This window comes from Pimephales promelas, chromosome 3, assembly GCF_988280905.1.
Source record: "Pimephales promelas chromosome 3, fPimPro1.hap1.1, whole genome shotgun sequence".
NCBI lineage: Eukaryota > Metazoa > Chordata > Actinopteri > Cypriniformes > Leuciscidae > Pimephales > Pimephales promelas.
Genome location: NC_142771.1, coordinates 42,953,463 through 42,972,098, shown reverse-complemented (window position 1 = coordinate 42,972,098; position 18,636 = coordinate 42,953,463). Strand labels below are relative to the sequence as shown.

Here is an 18,636-nt window from a genome sequence, read left to right as displayed (position 1 = left end):
TTTGACATAAAATACGTTAACTTTCCGGCTGGGAAGTTAGCTAAACTGAAGGGGTCTACGAGCTGAGCGGAATATAGACCCTTTTACAGTTGGTAGAGCTTAGGTGGAGGCAGAAAGATCCCTCTGGCCACTTCACTAACGCAAGGATTAGTTAGCAAGGATTGTTAGCTTGTTTTAGAACAATGACTGGAGAAAATCCGATATTATCTTAATGTGTAAGGTCACTCAGTGTCCAGGACCGCGATTGTTATTTCCAAAAGTTATTTTTAACGGACAGAACCAGATTGGCCGACTCGTAGCCGCCTACACGCTCACTCAATGCATGGACGATCTGACAGGATTAACGTACGTTACCTCGGGTGAGTGGCCTGACTTCAACACCTACCTTATAGAGAAACCGATCGTAAAGAGAAACTGAGGGCATATAAATCTTTAGATGCCTATATGGTCCTGTACAAGACTTGTGTGTACGATCTGCAGTTCTGCAGAGCCAGCGCCGAGACCACGACAATGTAAAGAGTGACATTACAGTGCGATTTTAATGATGTGAATATTTTCTAGAAATAAAAGTTCCAGATACAGCATATTCATTTTTCATCAATTCTTGCACCAAACAACACAACAAGATGACATTTAATAATAGTAACAATTATTTAAGCTCTTTATTATGTAGCCGAATCTGTGCTGTTTTGTATTGGCCGCCTCCAGTTTTCACTTTGCTTTGCCTCCAGCTAGCGCCGTGACGTAACTGTGACGTCGGCGCGAAAGGGGTCTATAAATATCTCCTGTTGCTAAATAAACCGTCAGGCGTAACCAGGGAAACCAAGTTATTGTTTGTAAAAACTTTTTATTTTTCGATTGTAAAATATAAACTAATGTTTTAAAAATGTGTTATTTGGAAAGTGACCGTGGTATAAGCGGATTAATGCCATTCGAGGTGTCCACTGCGTGACTCCGCTGCGTGACAGACGGTTCACGCCTCGCCATTGTTAATACCTGAAAATGGACACCTTGTCGGGCATTAACCCTTACTTGTCGGGCCGATAACGATAACATTAAAATTGAACCGATATCAGCCGATATCGATATGGTGGCCGATATATCCTGCATCCCTAAAGTTAACACTGCACTATACTGGTCTTTACATCTAAATATAGAAAATGATGTGCCTGAGAGAGACCCAGTGTGTGAGTGAACCAAGTTTCAATTTATCTCTGTAAAGGACAGATAAGAAACACTTGTTTGTTCCTCAAGCTTGTTCCTCAAGACTTTGGAAATATGTGGCCGGTTCATAACAGGCTACAAAAAAGTAACTTTGTGTAAGCTAAAAAAGCAACTGGTTATTTATGCATTTGTAGAGGCACTTATTTAATTGATATGAACAAATACCTCATTAAGAACATGTGAAATGCATAGTGAATTAATGGCAACCTGCCAAGTACATTGCCGGTCAAAAGTTTTTGAAACGTTTGTAAACTTCCAGCTCTTCATCACTGCAACACAGAATGATCTTAAATGGGCCTCACCTTGTGTATGGCAGGTTCAGTGATATCCAAAGGAACCCGGTTCCAGTTCTCTCTTCGGTTCCAGTTGCTGTTACGACCCCACGAAGGCCTTCGCCTCGCAGACAACCACACCATCAGGATCGCCAGCATGAACCCCGCCACCACTCCCGTCAACACCCAACACACATAGGCAGGGAGTGGCAACACAAAGTAACCGTAAACCATCGCTATCAGAAGAATCAATCTGTTGTGGGGAACTCCTGGAGGCTCGTCTTCCTCCTCGTCTTCCTCGCCTCCTTCAGTCGGTTCCTCGCTACTCCCTCGGCGGGCTTGAGATGAGTGGGGTTCCTCCCCATCTAACTCATTACAAAGCTCGAAGTCTTCAGGGTAGAGCTCGCAGAACTCTTCATCTTCCTGACGAGCTAGAGTCGACATGATACATCGGTTTAATCCGAGAGACGGCGATCTGTGAAGAGGCAAGTCAACACTCGCCCCCTCGAGAGGACTTTCCCCGTCCACGTCTTCCTCCTCTTTAATGCAGTAGTTATTGTTGCTCTCCGAGTGGCCGTTGAGAGCAGCCAAGTTTGAGAGTTCAGTTGCGCTGGACGAAAGGTTTCTGGACCGATAAGAGACGCCCGCAGTCGCGCTACCAGTTTCCTCGCCGATTATCTTGCTGAGAAGCTGGAGAGGCTCGTACATGACCTCGGATAGACGACGCTTCGTGTCTTCGATTCGTGCCTCGACCTCTTGAACTTTAAAGAAGGAGCGGCTATCGGGAGAGGTTAACGGGGATGAGGGGGCGGTTTTGGAGTCGCCAGTGACCGCGGGAACACGAGTTTGGGTGAACGGTTTGAAAAGGTGCAGATTGAGGCGTGAATCCTGCGAGCGATGAGTTGAGGAAGACTCATGTTCGGGTCGAGCAGTGTCCGTGGATAAAGACTTAACAAGGGTTTTCATTAAATGTCGGTGTCTTATCGATTGCGGGGGGGCAGTGGGTGCCTCCACATCAGTGGAAAGAGACTTAACTAGGCTTAGGAACGGCTTCGAAGGTAAAGTAGAAACTTTAGCTGGGGATGAAGTGGATGAAACCGAATGTGTGGAAGGTACCGGTGCACTCGACCTTTGTTCCGAAGGCCATGAGAAGCTAATAAGACTAGAAGTGGACGAAGAACCTAAGCTAACGGAGGGGTGTGTGATCGCCAACGCTGAACTGTGTGTCTGCGAAGCCAGTCCTGTAACCACGTCCACTCCCAATCCTTCAGAGAGAAGCTCCTCGCTGGCCTCCTGAGCCTCGACTACGCCCTGATCTTCGATTTCAAGGCCAGACGGGGAAGCCGCGAGCCTGTAAAGGTCCTCTTCCTCCTCCTCTTCCTCATGTCCTTTGGCTGAGAAGTGTATGGTGATGGTGTCCCGGGAGAGCGAGCGCTGGACCTGCAGCTTACGGGCAGCTGAGGGCCGAGAGGAAGAAGATGATGCTAGGGGGTTTAGTCTGTCTTCATGGTCATCACCCTGACTGGTCATGGCACCACTCAAAAGAGCTCACAGCCTGTGGACACAGAGAAGAGAACGCTTCAATGAAACACACTCTTCATATCGTCTTATAATTCATACTGAAAACAAACATTCAGCTCAGTACAACATTTTTACACTCATAAGCCCTATACGGATGGTACTTGTTTCGGTAACACTTTATTTCAATAGTCCACTTTAGACATTCTACTAACTATAAGTTACTTTTCAACTACATGTCAACTAACTGTCATTAGAGTATTAGTAGACTGTCAGCTTAATATCTGCTAACACTTTATTTTATTGGTCCCCCAACAGACATTCAACTGACTATAAGTAACTTGGCAGCTACAGGTCAACTTATATGTAAGTATTCCTATGGGTTTCCCATATCCATAAAAGGTAAAATAGACATCAAGTTTGTATTTATATCTCATCTGGCTCAAAAGCTATAGTCGAATCCCTTTTCAGACGGCGGCCATATTGGATTTGGCCGCCATCTTGGTCTCAGGGACCATTGGCTTGGGCGCCCTGGCTAAATCATTTCAGAATGCCCTCAGCTACATCTGTGCCAAATTTGGTGCTTGTATATGAATTTACGCGAACAATGGGATGTAAGGCCCCATTCTACAGCCCAAACTGCTTTTTTGGACAGCGGCCATATTGGAATTGGAGGATCAAGGGGTCCAGATATACTGGGTCATAAATATAAACATTTCTATGTGTTTCCCATGATCAATTAAGCTGAAAAACATTTCAAGTTTGTATTTGTAACTCATGTGGTTCAAAAGTTACAGCCGGAACCCTTTTCGGGCAGCGGCCATATTGGATTTGGCCGCCATCTTGGCCCCGAGGGTCGCTGGCTCCGGCGCCCTAGCTAAATCATTTCAGTATGACCTGAGCTACATCTGTGCCAAATTTGGCGCTTTTAGATGAATTTGCGTGAAATTACCTATTTATGTGCTTAAGGCCCCCAACTATAATGAGAGTTAGTTGTCATGTAGTTGAAAAGTTACTTATAGTTAGTAGAATGTCTAAATTGACTATCAAAATAAAGTGTAACCCTTGTTTTTTATGCGGACGTCTGTAATCAAATAAATGTGATGATTGAGCATTAGTGATGAACACCTGCTGTTAACAAGCAAAATCACTGAAGGAAATAGAAACACATGAACAACAACTGGTTTCAACCACAGCCACAGCCTTAAGCCCTATTCGGACGGTAATTGTTTCTCACGTGGACGACTGTAATTAAATTAGCTTGCACGTCAGTGATAAAACTCATGCATTCGGATGGAGATTTATTGACGGTGGAGGAGCGAGTTGTGTGATCCTACCAACCTGGGAAGTCGCATGATTGTCTGCTGTAAATAAAATGTCATATGCTTGGAATAATGCGAATAAATTCGTATATATGTACATTCGTAAATATTCGTAAATATATACGTATATATTCGTAAATAAATACGTAAATATATACGTATATATTTATTCGTATAAATCATATTAATGTACACTGTCCCTTTTCTAAAAAAATAAATAAAATAAAAAAAATAAAAAAAATAATGCGAATAAATTCGTATATAATTTAATAATCAGAAAATAATGTACTATTTATTATTTAATTCTCATTTTTAAACATAAGAAGCTAGACAGACGTATGTATATTCTAAATGGTTCTTATTTTCTTGCATTTTATCTTAAAAATATGGAAATTTGGTAAACAAAGCTGCTCGGTTTGTATTTTCCTTGTTGTGCATAATAGCCTACATACTTTAAAATCATATGCGTCACAATAATGTCCCATTTCAAATGTTTACATGCTTTTTTCTCTTTTTCCTTGTCCTTGTTTGTTTAATAAAAGTGTACATCCCAATAATTTAACATATGTTTTCTATTTTTATTTATTTAAGTTGGTTGCTATTTATTAATTCAATTTTATTTTTGTTAAGTTTTTCTATATGTTTGGGTGGGAAAACGGACAATTAATAAAAACTGAGTTAAAAATCAAAGTTTACATCTTCAAAATGCATGCAAATTGCACGAAGCTCATCAGTTATCATATGCACAGTGCTCGGCAGTGATCAAAAAGGATTTAAACAGTGAATTTCGAAGTGATCTCTTCTTGTAAACTCAGAGATGTGGATTCGGACGGTAATTAAATCCTCAGACGATCTTGGTGTTTGTCAGAAAACAGAAGGTAATTCGGTCTGGGATTATTACACGGGTGGAAAGAGAAAACACTGACATTCTGGATTCAAACGCCAATAAAATCCATGTAAATGGACAACAACATAAATTATCTCTAAAATTGTGTTTGGTGCATTTGCTTTGGAAATTACCAGTCATCTGAACTAAAATTTAAATTGTGATATGGCTTAGTTCTATAATAAAATTGCATGCACTTGCATGTTTCAGAGTGAAGCGCAGCACTATAATTTCTCTCTAATTTACGAACATGCAGTTTATCATCTACTGTACTGTTTTCAGTGTATCGGTCCAGAGTAGGAGCGGCAACCTCCATCTCTCTGTGTGCTGTGAGGCATTATTTTTGCATAATTTCTAACATTATTCACTGTTTTTCATATTCACACATTTTACAGCATTTCTCTAAATTTAAAGGCGTTCCCACAGAAACAAAGTCCTCCCTGCAGTTTCCCACCAAAATAAAAGCCTGAGGTTTAAAAGACAACTTAATATTTATTCGTTTTAATATTTAGTATTCATATTTAGACAATTAATATTTAATCTTATTTCTTCTAGACCTGCTGTACAGCAGAAACAAACTTTGTTGTGTTATTTTACTGTAAAAAAATGTATATGCTAAAAGCTCTGTATATATAAAAGTGACGTGACTTAAGTAATATTATTTTGACTGCAGATGAAAACTACACTTAAACTGACTGAATTGAGCTGGACGATGACACTTGTCTTCTGAACTTTACATTATTGGACTAAACTAATACTACAGTGGCTTGAGCTGAATAATGGCACTATTTTCTTCAGTAGAGCTACTTTATTGTTTGAAACGTTGATATTGTTAATGAAATAAACTGAAATAAAATGAAATAAACTGAATCAACATTGAAATAAATTGAGCTGAATGATAACATTAATTGTCTTTTGTAGATCTGCTTCACAGCTGAAATTTAATTTGTTTCATAATTGATACATTTAGCTCTTATTTTTCTTATGATCTACTCAATTCGGACACTAAAGAGGTTGAAGCTCCCAGAATACTCTCAAAAGTGCGCCAGATTGACAGCATTTCATTTTTAAATGTGCCAATTTGTCCCCCTTGGAGGATTTGAGGTCCACCAACTACAATCTCAATCTCGTTGGAAACCACAGACAACAAACTTAAAGTTACACTGTGAAGTTTAGTTTCGCTTCAGAAGAAAATACATCTATTAACCCACTGACATCATATAGATAACATCACAAAGGATGTGTGTGCTTTTTGGGGAGTCTGCTTTCGAAAAAAAAAAAAAAAAAAAACTAAAACAGGCTTATCCAGCCAAGCCGGTTCAGCTCAGCGTTTCTCATTAAATTCCTAGTTTTTGGAAGAATAATTTACTCATAATAACACAAAAGATCTCTAACATTGTTTTTGGCGCACAAATTAAATCAAAATATAATTAGACAAGTTTGTAAAACAAAATCAAAGTTTCACAGAGATTTATTATTTTTGTTCATCTGAAAAAAGTCATATAAATTTGTAAAGTCAAAGAGATCATTTTCACTTCTGGGTGAACTATCCCAATAGATTTAAATGGTTCTCAGTAAGTTACAGTGGAAGGGTTTTACACACATTCATGGTCACCCATCAGGCCTTACAAGTCACACTAGTCAACAATACCAGCTTAACCAGTTTCAACCAGAAACAACATCACTCTCAGGTGAGAACTCAACTTTTATTACTGTTTTTTAAATAAAAAAGCAAAAATCAACAAACCAACGTATAGGCTTCCCACTTAGACAAACCCTAAAACAAAGAGACTCACCAAAGAAGAGGGTTAAATAAACCCAAAGCAACACAGCAGCCAAAGGAAACATGTGGCCTGTGAATGCGCACCAGAACTAATGATGCAAACAAGGAACACCTGAACACAATCAGGACAGGAATGGGGAAGATGAAGGACAGGAAACAATGAACAAGACTGATCTATCAACAGGGAAACACTTCAAACTAAAAGACACGACATAATAAAAGACATGAACACTACTCGCCAGATAAAACTCTTCTTGTTCTTCTCACATTTAAGAGCTCATTAATCTACCTGACTGAAAGTCTCAGATCTCAAAACTCCCATAATCCCCCCCAAAAAAAAAACAACACCAAAAGTTTTACAAATGTTGTGTAGTGAAAGAGCATAATCTGTGCATACTGTGATGATCTCACTTCCGATATTCAATGTTTGATTCAATTATATACAGAAAGCGATACAGTATTGTTCATTATTAGTATTTCTTTTATAAACGGCAGGTCAACACTTTTATAGATGAGACCAAAACAGATTTGATCTTTCAAGAGTATTGATATTCCAACAATATATAACGAGATATTCTCGTTCAGTCAAGTCAAGTCTGGCTGCGTTCAAAATCACATATTTCCCTGCTATCTAGTAGGCGAAAAACAGTCCGAACTCACAGTACTCATAAAAGAGTAGACAAAAGGTTCCCAGATTATCGAACACTGGCTGATTCAACCCGATCTCACGGGAATTCGTACGAATTTTACGAGGTGGCTAATTCGTAACAATTTGTACGACCTCACTCGTACGAATTAGTACGATTTAGCTAATTCGTACATATTTTACGAATTAGCCAATTCGTATGAATTCGTACGAATGACCTACCCCTGACCCCGCCCCTAAACATAACCGTCACGTGGGTTTAGACAAATCGTACAAATTTGTACGAGTGAGGTCGTATGAATTAGTACGAATTAGCCACTTTTGAATCATTCGTACGAATTCGTACGAATTGGTCGTGAGATAGGGTAGGCTGATCACATGATGAGATTGTGAAATTGAGTCTATACTACACGACACGGCCAAATACACATACATAAATAGAGTTGGTGTGCGGATTTAAATACTCAAGTGCTTAAGAGTGTGTGATTGGATTGGATATTGTGACGTTATAACAAACCCAGGCAATTTCACCCCAAAATCCACAGATAAAAATAACAGCATTTTCTTCTCTTTTAACATTATTTTCATGACAACTAACTACATTTGTCCTAAGACTTATGTATTATCACAAGAAAATATTGTGTGGAAAGCTGAGGCTCCAAACCCGATCTCACGACCAAGTCGTACGAATTCGACGAATGATTAAAAAGTGGCTAAATCGTAACAATTCATACGACCTCACTCATTTAGCAAAATCGTACATATTTTACGAATCGGCCAACTCGTATGAATTCATACGAATGACCTACCCCTTACCCCGCCCCTAAACCTACCCATCACGTGGGTTTAGACAAATCGTACAAATTCGTACGAGTGAGGTCGTACAAATTAGACACTTTTTAATCGTTCGTCGAATTCGTACGAATTAGTCGTGAGATAGTGTTGGAGGCTCCAGATCCGGACATCGCAGCTGTACGTATTATACACACACATACACATGCAATATAAATATGAACATTATATATACAATGTCGGTCCAAAGAAAGAGGATTTAAATAGGCAAATGCTGAAGAGTCTGTGATTGGATCATTAGTGCAGTGATTATTATGTTTCTAGCATGTTATATGTTTAAACTAATTGATGGAGTGTGTAGCTTTTCATTTCCTAAACACCATGTACATCATGATCATATTCCAGGATTCAGACTCAAACTGATCACTTTCACACATGAATTCAGATCTTAAACTTGTTGAAAGTGTTTGTGATGAGACTTTACAGAGAGCTGGACTCAATACAAGATCTGGACCATGATTTAAATCCAATGTCTTGGCCAAACTCCACATTTCTATTCTCTATTTTCTCCCCCAGGGGAAGACGATACATGTATTTGTGAAGTCAACAGAGGCAGTTTTCCCACAGGACCGCAGCTTGCCCTTTGGGAATATTAACGGATCGGATATTAAAGAAAATGCAGCTTCTAAAACAAAACACACAAATATATAATCACGTATGATTGGCCACACAATTGTGTCAATTATTAAGTCTATCTCCCAACATCTAAGAACCACTGTAATTAATCATCACATATTTCCACTAATTACTTGGCAATTTGAGCTATTTTCCTATATACAGTATAAGTGATCTCTGAGCTGACTAAAACTCATACGATTTAAATAATAAAGGCAGTCTTTGAAGGGAGTGAGTCGTTTGAAGATTTCTGACAGCAAGGACGAGAAAGGGAGCAAAAAGAGATGCTGAATATAAAGCTGATCAAAGCAGAGGACAGCGAAGAGACGAGACTTCACACCACATGCGGTTCCTCAAGAGGCTCAACTGCATTTCATCAACGCTTCTGGGCTTTGAAAAATACTTTTCTATAAGCGTCTTTATGTTTCCAATGAAAGCAAAATGTTTTGTTTTTTAAAGTGACAGGTCAAACTCAACGACACAATCATGTTAAATGTTTCTGTGAATAATACAACTTGACTAGGAGGAGTGTCACAATATATCACAACACTAAATAAGAGTTAACGCCCTTAGAGGTATCCATTAATGGACGAAGGCGTAAAAACGCAGAGACAGCACAAAAGTTGGTGCAGTCACTGGAATGGGCTCTTTAAATTTTCACACTGTTGTGACAGCGTATGTCACGCGACAACAAGATGGCGCATGTAGTGTGTCCGGACTCATTCATACTATATAGATCGTACTTTTTTAACGGTCATGAAGTACGTTCTTTTTTAAATATAGTAACTACTCACATAGTACTCGATTTCGGATGCAGTCCAGAACTCCCTTACTAGGTGTCCTCTATCACTTTTTAATGGACACCCTGCTGCAGCCAATCGGAATCGAGTATTCACCCAGACCATGGTATAAAATGCAACAATATGTATCGTGTATAGTTCACCCAAAATGAAAATTACAGTGTGAGGAAAAAACCCCCACTGGTTTTAGTGTCAGTACTTGATAAACTACTATATATAGTAGGGGGAGAGAGAGATAGAGATAGAGAGAGTCTACCTCAGCATTACAGAGCTGATTTGCAGTACTGGCATAGGTTCAGCACTCGCATTCAATTAATGCAAGCGTCCCGACTCCTGTGCCGATCCGGTTATAAACACTGACATGAGAAGAACGTCTCTCACTGAGCCATTATTGTTCAGATTCAAGATGAATGACGTGCTCAATTCCTTTTTAAAAGTTTGATTTGGGTGCTCTTCTGTCCATGCTCTTGGGTGCTCTTCTGTACATCTAGGAGACAGTATAGAGAAAGAAGGCGCTCCATGCCGCTACGCGTGGGCGTTTTAAATTTGTCGTTTTTTCAGTAAAGACATTTTAATTAAGGAGTGCCTCGGTAATCAGAGATTTCTTTCTCTATACTGTCTCCTAGATGAGCCATTATTGTGTTTATTTCATTTAAAACAGACTTGAAGACTTTGGGGTTGTTTGCATGACACCGTTTTCAACCAAAAACTAGGGCAGTCAACCGATTAATCGCGATTAATCGCATCCGAAATAAACGTTTGTGCTTACATAATATATGTGGGTGCACTGTGTATTATTATTTTGTTTATATATATAAATACACACACATGCATGTATATTTAAGAAAAAAATATTAGTTACATATTAAATATTTATATTTATATATAATATAAATTATATATAAATCTATATACAGTATGAAAATATTTCTTAAATATATAGAAGCATGTGTGTGTATTTATATATATAAAATAATTATACACAGTGCACCCACATATATTATGTAAACACAAACTTTTATTTTGGGTGCGATTGATCGTGATTAATCGTTTGACAGCCCTACTAAAAACGTCAAACTTTTAATGGGTTTTGGGCGCCTGAAAACGCAAACTTTTGAAAATGGGTTTCAAAGTGCACGTTTTTGAAAACGGTCTGTGTAAAATGACAAAATCGTGAATCTCTGAAGACGATGACGTCATGCGCATGCGTATTACGTGTTTATCTACAGTGTTTCATCGCCATCTACTGGTCTGGCAGCAGAATACAATGCTTTTAGCCGTTTTCGCTGAGCCGTGTGAATGGGGATCGTTTTGACGCTGGTGTCGTCTGTACGCGGAAAACTCAAAGGAAAAACTTCTCCGTTTCAAGCATGTCCGTACCCTGAGTTTAAGGCTTAAGATACTAGACTGGCTCAGATGAAAACACACTCTATCTTGCACCCAGCGCAAATGACTTTATCCACTAACGCATGTCTGAATCCTATAGACGAATCCGACGAGCGTTCTGTGTAGGCTGCCATCTTGTGGCGACGCCATTACTGAGCTGTTACACCGGCATAGACATATGCACCGGTATGTAAACAAACCTCGGTGATAACGCGGACGCACCCTCGATGACAGCTACAGCCAGGCAGAATGACTTGTTGGGTTGATCTGTGACTGCAGTGGCCTCCAGTCACAGATGAAGGTACAAACGATCTTACAGATTAACGTTATTTATGAAAATAGCTTGGCAAGCTAGCTTGGCAAGCTAGCTAGGCTAACGTTTGCTAACGAGGAAACTATAACAATAAATAAATGAATGAAATCAAATAAACAAATTCATGTTTTTCATTTGTGTCCATTATTTATCTCATTTTCATATTGCAACAGGCAAGGGTAGGTAACGTTACAGCTAGAAAGTATACATAATATCGACCAATTAGTGTTTTTAAACCATGGAAAGAGGTCAATATAACAGCAGGAGAACAATTATGTCACATAACGTTACATTTAGCTCAGGAAAGCCATTTAATGACCATAGCATGTTAATTGAATAGAAAAAATAGCAAGAGAGGAGATTTTGCTGATCACTACATCACATATTTATTATATTTTTTTTACTTATGTCATTAAATAATTGTTATTATACTCGAATGTCCACGTCTTGTACTCGCCCAGGAAATCTGTGTAAACCGTACGGCACCAGACAGGGGCACTCGACCCGGGGTATTCACAGTGTTTTCTCTTCAAAATTGAAATTTTACCGCCACCATTGAAACAATTTATAACGGAAACTGTTTACCCACTCGACATTATACAAGGGGTAACGTTGTAACGTTAGTGACAGTCGTAAATCGCGGGCTGTTTATTCCAGTGGACGCAAGTTGAAACTAAAACAATAGGAGGCAATGGCGTAACGCTACCCAGCAACAGCTCAGTAATGGCGCCCGCTTACTTCCGGTAGTTTCGCCGGATTCGTCTATTTTGCACGCGCGCAAAGCGGGCTTTTTTCCTCCACAGACGCACGTCGGTAAACTAGGAAATGAACTTGCGCTCTCTGGGCGGATCGGCGCAAAAAGGAGGCGTGTTTCGGCGCAAACATTCCCTGGTGCTATCACTTCCAGAAAACAATTGCACCACTGACCAGAAAAAACCTGGTCTAAAGTCAGTGGCGCGTTGCGCGTTGTTCATTATGCTATTTTAAACGCGCATGCTTGCCCATAATGTAGCGCGTGCACAACGCGCATACACTTTGATTCTCTAATCAACACAGATACAGCAGTTTTTATTTTTGCAAATCATACATTATAACAAGGGAAAAAATATTAACAGATGAGGTAAATCATTGTGCTTCACATGTAGATGAAAAAAAAAAAAAAAACAATTACCCAATTTTTTAAGGCTGAATGTAGCACTAAGGATCAGACCTGTTTGCCCAATAGTGGCAATAAACATATGTTAACCAACGCTGATATGGGATGGTTTCTCTGTCTTTCACTGTCCTGACAAAAACGTCGGTCTCCTCAGCTGTGAACCGCTCCTGGCGCACGCCTGGTAAACCCGCCGTTATAATAAAAATCCGTCATGCAACATGCGCACCTGCTCTTAAAGGGTATGTTGGATGACGCTCTGATTGGTTTATTTCACGTTACGCCCAAACCACACCTATGAATAATGAAGCTATTTCAGACCAACCCCTTTTAGATTTGCACCAGGCGCAAGAGGCATTTATCAGCGCCGGGACCCGCCCACAAAGTTACTTGAGCTTCGCGCTTTGACGCTTGCGTTTTAGGGGTGCGTGATCGCAAGTTCTGTCGTTACTATGGTCGCAAGTTCCGCCGTTACCTGCATAGTTTAACGAGTCGGTGTTTCCCGAAACCATCGTTCCAACGAAGATTCGCAAACAGCATCGCAAAGTTGGGTGGTTTGAACGACAGCTCTCGACCTGTGGTTAGAGGCATCGTTTCTATATTGCATGACATTTGGAGGTAATAAATCCTTATCTTGAGCAAAATAAGCAAGTGCCTTTTATTTAGAATACACACAAATATAATTTACGTCTTTTAGTTTGTCAAAAGATTTGAAGTAACGTGTTTGAAGAGTGCGCATGTGCGAACTGCTCTACTATGTAAGAACGAGCCAAATATTGATGTTGCGTTCCAGGCAGGTTTTTGAGCACGTAAATCACGACTTCAAACCAAGACTTACGACTTTGTAGCATTCCAGGTCATTCACGCCAAACTACCTAGATGTAAACAAACCAGCATGGCGGACCTAACGGGGCTCACGCGCATTTGTAATAGTTTCTAACGCCAAAGGTGCTTACTCCTTGTTTATTTGTGGGAAACTGAGGAGGAAAAATAGCGCATGAGGTCACATAAGCTGTTATACCTTTTATTTTACTTTATTTGTATATTTGGAAATCTATTTGGTATTAATTTACCCTTGCACTCAATGGACTGAAAACTAGTTAACGTTATATTGCAGTGTTGTAGTACTCGAGACTCGGACTCGTCTCGGACTCGGTCTCAAGACCATATTTTAATGGTCTTGGTCTTGTCATGGACTCGTGTGCATTTGGACTCGGAATTGACTCGTACTCGAACATTTTTTTTTTTTAGGACTCGGACTTATTCCCGAGTCCACTCGTGTTCAATTCAAAATATTTTTCATGATTATTAATGTATGTTAATAAAATATTTCTTTAAATTGATTGACACGCCCAGTGATTGGTGATTTTCTAGTGCGCAACTGCGCATGACAAATTGTAATAAAATTGCGTTTAACACCACCTACTATGTGGCCTTTTTACCCTAAACTGATCATATTTTTTAAACTCTAAGTAAATTCAGTAAAAAAAAAAAGGATTTCTCTAAGTAAATAAAATAGGTAATCAACCCTCACTGGTCTCGGTCTCGACTTGGACTCGACCGTCTCTGGTCTCGGACTCGACTCGGACTCGACTCTCTATGGACTCGGTCTTGACTCGGACTCGACTCTCTCTGGTCTCGGTCTAGACTCAGACTCGAGTGAGGTGGTCTCGACTACAACACTGTTATATTGTCCAAAAGTGTATTCTCACCGAGTACCGCCTGCAGAAACACTGCATCCGTAGGGGCTGTCATTGTAGTTTTGTATATGTTCGCGGGCTATGTGACGTCAGAACTCGTAACTGGGAGTACATCGGTCTAGTACGAGTTCACGGGTGGGAAGTCACGGGTTTGACTGCCGTTCCAGTGCACTTTCACGGGTATAAGGTTGGAAAAACACGAGTTACAGGTTACAGGAGTCTGGTAATAAAGCAAAACAACTGAGAACAATTAGAAATAGTAGAATAGTAATACATGTCTGTAATTTATATAAAACAAATCTAGCGTTAATTGGATCTCAAACAGTTTCATTAGAAGTAGTTATTACTCCACCACGTGCGAAACCAACGTGGTTGAACGATACTTTGCGACAGTGGGTTTCGGGAAACAGCCGTGACTAGCTAGTTGATTTTTCCAATGATGCATCGTACTAAGCAGTGAAGCAGTGAACTACGTCGTTGTACGGGAACCACACCTATGATCCCATGATCCCACCCCAGATCGTTAAAATAGGGCCCTCAATCTCTAATGGAAGTGCTCCATCCCAACTCACTCATAAATATAGACGCTAATGAGGTAAAACACCTTCTCTATGCCTGAGCTTGGATTGCTGTGTTATCCTCACTTTCATTATCTAAAAAGTGCAGGAGATATTTTAAATGCAATAATCTAATTGATGGCCATCTTACACATAAGCCACCAGTGATCACAATAAGTCACCATGATGCAATACATCCATTGCTGAATAATCAGAGACACACATATGGCCCAGTAATTAGATGTTTCATTAAGAAACTGTTATCATTACCAAAACAAGCGCATGAATCATGAAGTCAATTAAATAACAAACACAGATGGGGAGCATATCTTGCATAACTGATATGAATGGATTCTTACACACTACAGGCACAATATCAGATGAGCGGTGTGAGATAACTTAATTGGTTAAATTACATTTAGCAGTGCGGAAGGCAAAAAAAGTTAAAGGACAGAAGAAAGATCGAATGTGTCGACACAGGCTTTTCCTTCTCGAAGTGATTGCTATCATATTTTAAGCGATTCAAAACCATCAAGTTGAGCAGTGCGCATCTAAAGTGTCTCAGCTGTAGGAAATAATACATTATTTATCGGCCAATAATGATAACATTAAAAATTTACATAAATCGTCCGATGCCGATACAAATCGTTCATCCCTCTATCGATCCCGTCTCTAAACCTCAGCACCGAAAAAGAAAAAACCCTCCAGCCGAGACGTTCTGCCCACAAACCCATCACACTGATTTATGCTCTTAAAGTCAACATGATACAGCATTCTCAATCCACTTCACCCCGTGATACATCCATGATGCAATTGAGTGACACAAGATCTTCAGCAACGAAATAATGTAGGGCTGAACTTGATTTTATTCATCATGATTTCATTTGAGTGGCCGCTACATATAGTTGTAATCAAAATTTTCAGGTTTACTGGCACAACTGACAAACTTTTGTTTCAAGTGGTTTCCCCAAATTCAACTAAAAATGCAGCTTTTAATGACTTGTGCAGTCTCAAAATTATTCAAACAGGTGTTGTATCACTAATCAAGGGCTTCATTAGTTGCAACAGGTGTGCTTGAGCTACACATGAAACACCTGAACTGAATAGGTTTGTTGAGTGTCACATTTGACTGCATGTTAGAAACATGGCTAAGCCAAAAGAATAGTCCAAAAAGTTAAGGGAATATTTCATCACCCTTCACAAACAAGGAACAGGATACAAAAAGATAGCGAAGACACTAAATGTTCCTAGAGTTCAAAGTTAAAGGGACAGTGGTTACACTACCTGGACAGGGCAGAGAAAGGAAGCTAAGAGAACGTTATGCTTGGCGCGACACGGCTTGCTTTGCTTTTCCACGGTGCAGTACGACTCGGCTCGGCACGGCTCAGTTCGCTTTAGCTCGGTTTGCTTTTCCACTGCCGATTCAAAGTGGGTGGGGTTATAGTCTGACCGTTATTGTTTATCTAATCCTCGCCAACCAACGAGAGGAACGTCTGCACTTCGTTCACTGACCACGATTCAGTCATTTCTTTTTTGGAAGTTTTCTTTCTTTTTTTTTTCTTCTTCAAGCAAGTCAAGCAAGTAGTACGGTACGGTATGCTTGGAACCTCAACAGAGGTGGTAACATTTAAAGCGAGCCGATGCAAGCCGTACCGTACCATGCAGAGGAAAAGTGCCACAAGTGAGCCGTGCCGTACCATGCAGTGGAAAATAGAGCCCGTCCGATAAAGGATTTTGAAGGCCGATACCGATACAAATATTTTTGGGTTTTAAAATCCGATATTCCGATATATCGGCCGATATTTTTTTTTTATTAAATATTGTTGGATTTCACACACGTGTAAAAGAAAAGCTAACTTTTCTGCAAAAGATACGTTTGATACTTTTTCTCTATGTCTAAATGTTCACTCCTCGCAAGTATAACTTACATTTTACAATGCAGGGACTGTAACTAGAGATATTCTAGTTATAAATACTGTAATCATTACTTTATTTAGGCAGAAAAAGTTCATTGTGGTTTCCAAGCTCATTAATGTTAACGTTAGCGGTCATCCAACTGATGATAGTGGCATTAGCTAGCTTTGTGGTTAGCTAGTCTATGATGAGCCATAATTTAGCAATAGATAACATCATACTGCAAATTGTAAAACACATTTTCAATATAACAGGCCAAGGAGAGATGATTAAAGCGTGTTTCGTCCGTTTTTATTTTATTTTTTAAATATTCATTTATCGGCCATTTATAACTGCCGATACCGATATTATGGATTTGCCTAATGCTACGTTCACACCGGACGCGAATCGCGCGTCAAATTCGCGCCTGACGCGTCTAGTTTGACGCTTGACCACTAGTGTTAATTCGCGTGTCAAGAGCGAAACTGGCACGCGTTTGAAGCGAAATTTACGCGCGTGACGCGCGTCAGAATCAAAATCCGTTGGCGGCCATTGTTTTCATGTCGACCGAGCATTCATCAAGAGAGTTACCGCTCTGTATTTACTCTGGAGAGCAGAACAGCGGCGTGGGGATCATCGTCGCCGTATATTTGTGTCCACCGGACCCTTCGGAGCCGAACCGTTTGGCGAGTTTCACCATTTGCTCGCTCCAGGAGCTGCGTTGGATGACGGCCGCTGTCAGCGGTACTTCCGCCTGTCACGCGCCCAGTTTGATGACCTGTTGTCCCGCATCTGAGCGAGGATCACCCTCGCCCTCATCCATCTAATCTAGCTGTCATTTATTTTTGTTTTGATGATAAATAGAGCCAGCCTTCAAAAGTTATTAACCTGTCCTGTGATTTTTTTCTCTCTCTCACGTCCAGACACGAATTTATGCACATATGTTGATTGTCTTTACATCATAATACTATTTCATATAATCTAGATATGGAATGAATAACATTCAATACAAAATGAACATGTCTCCTATATAGAAATAATGTTTTAAGTGATGAAACATTTGCTTTGTTGTGCATAATCCCACCATGCATTTAGTCATATTAACAAAATAATTTATTGAAGCATCCAGACACTTCACCACGTGAGCAAGCAGCTAGGCTCCTGATTGGTTAACGCGGCGCGAATTCACGCCAAAGTTCAGATTTTTCAACTCGGGCGGCAGACGCGAATTCGCGTCAAACGCGTGAATGCACAACGCTCAATTCGCGCCAACTTGACGCGCGAATGAGGCGTATTCGCGTCTTCCGTGCCGCGCTCCACGCCTCATTCGCGCCGCAGGAATTTTTCACGCGCGTAAAGCGTCTTTGCATTGACTTAACATTGAAATCATTCGCGCCTGACGCCCTATTCGCGTCCGGTGTGAACGTAGCATAATATCGGCCGATAATATCGGCTGGCCGATATATCGGTCTGGCTCTAGTGGAAAAGCACCACAAGTGAGCTGTTCCGAACTGTGCCGTATCGTACCATGCAGTGAAAAAGTGCCACAAGTGAGCCGTACCGAACCGTGCCGTACCGTAACATGCAGTGGAAAAGTGCCACAAGTGAGCCGTACCGAACCGTGCCGTACCGTAACATGCAGTGGAAAAGTGCCACAAGTGAGCCGTACCGAACCGTGCCGTACCGTAACATGCAGTGGAAAAGCACCATTGGTTG

At 40.3% G+C, this 18,636-nt stretch overlaps 1 protein-coding gene across 5 annotated transcripts in view; it reads right to left on the bottom strand.

The window, feature by feature from the left end:
• tex2 (testis expressed 2) overlaps window positions 1–18,636 on the bottom strand; it is a 75,103-nt gene that overhangs the window by 25,256 nt on the left and 31,211 nt on the right. For 4 of the 5 annotated variants that reach the window (XM_039654876.2, XM_039654874.2, XM_089128939.1 and 1 more), the window contains exon 2: window positions 1,527–3,051. In XM_039654876.2, coding sequence (XP_039510810.2) covers window positions 1,527–3,026 — 1,500 coding nt within the window. In that variant the 5' untranslated portion in view covers window positions 3,027–3,051. Of the gene's footprint in view, window positions 1–1,526; window positions 3,052–7,018; window positions 7,164–18,636 lie in introns of those variants that run through there. The other variant, XM_039654875.2, reaches the window with a different exon arrangement.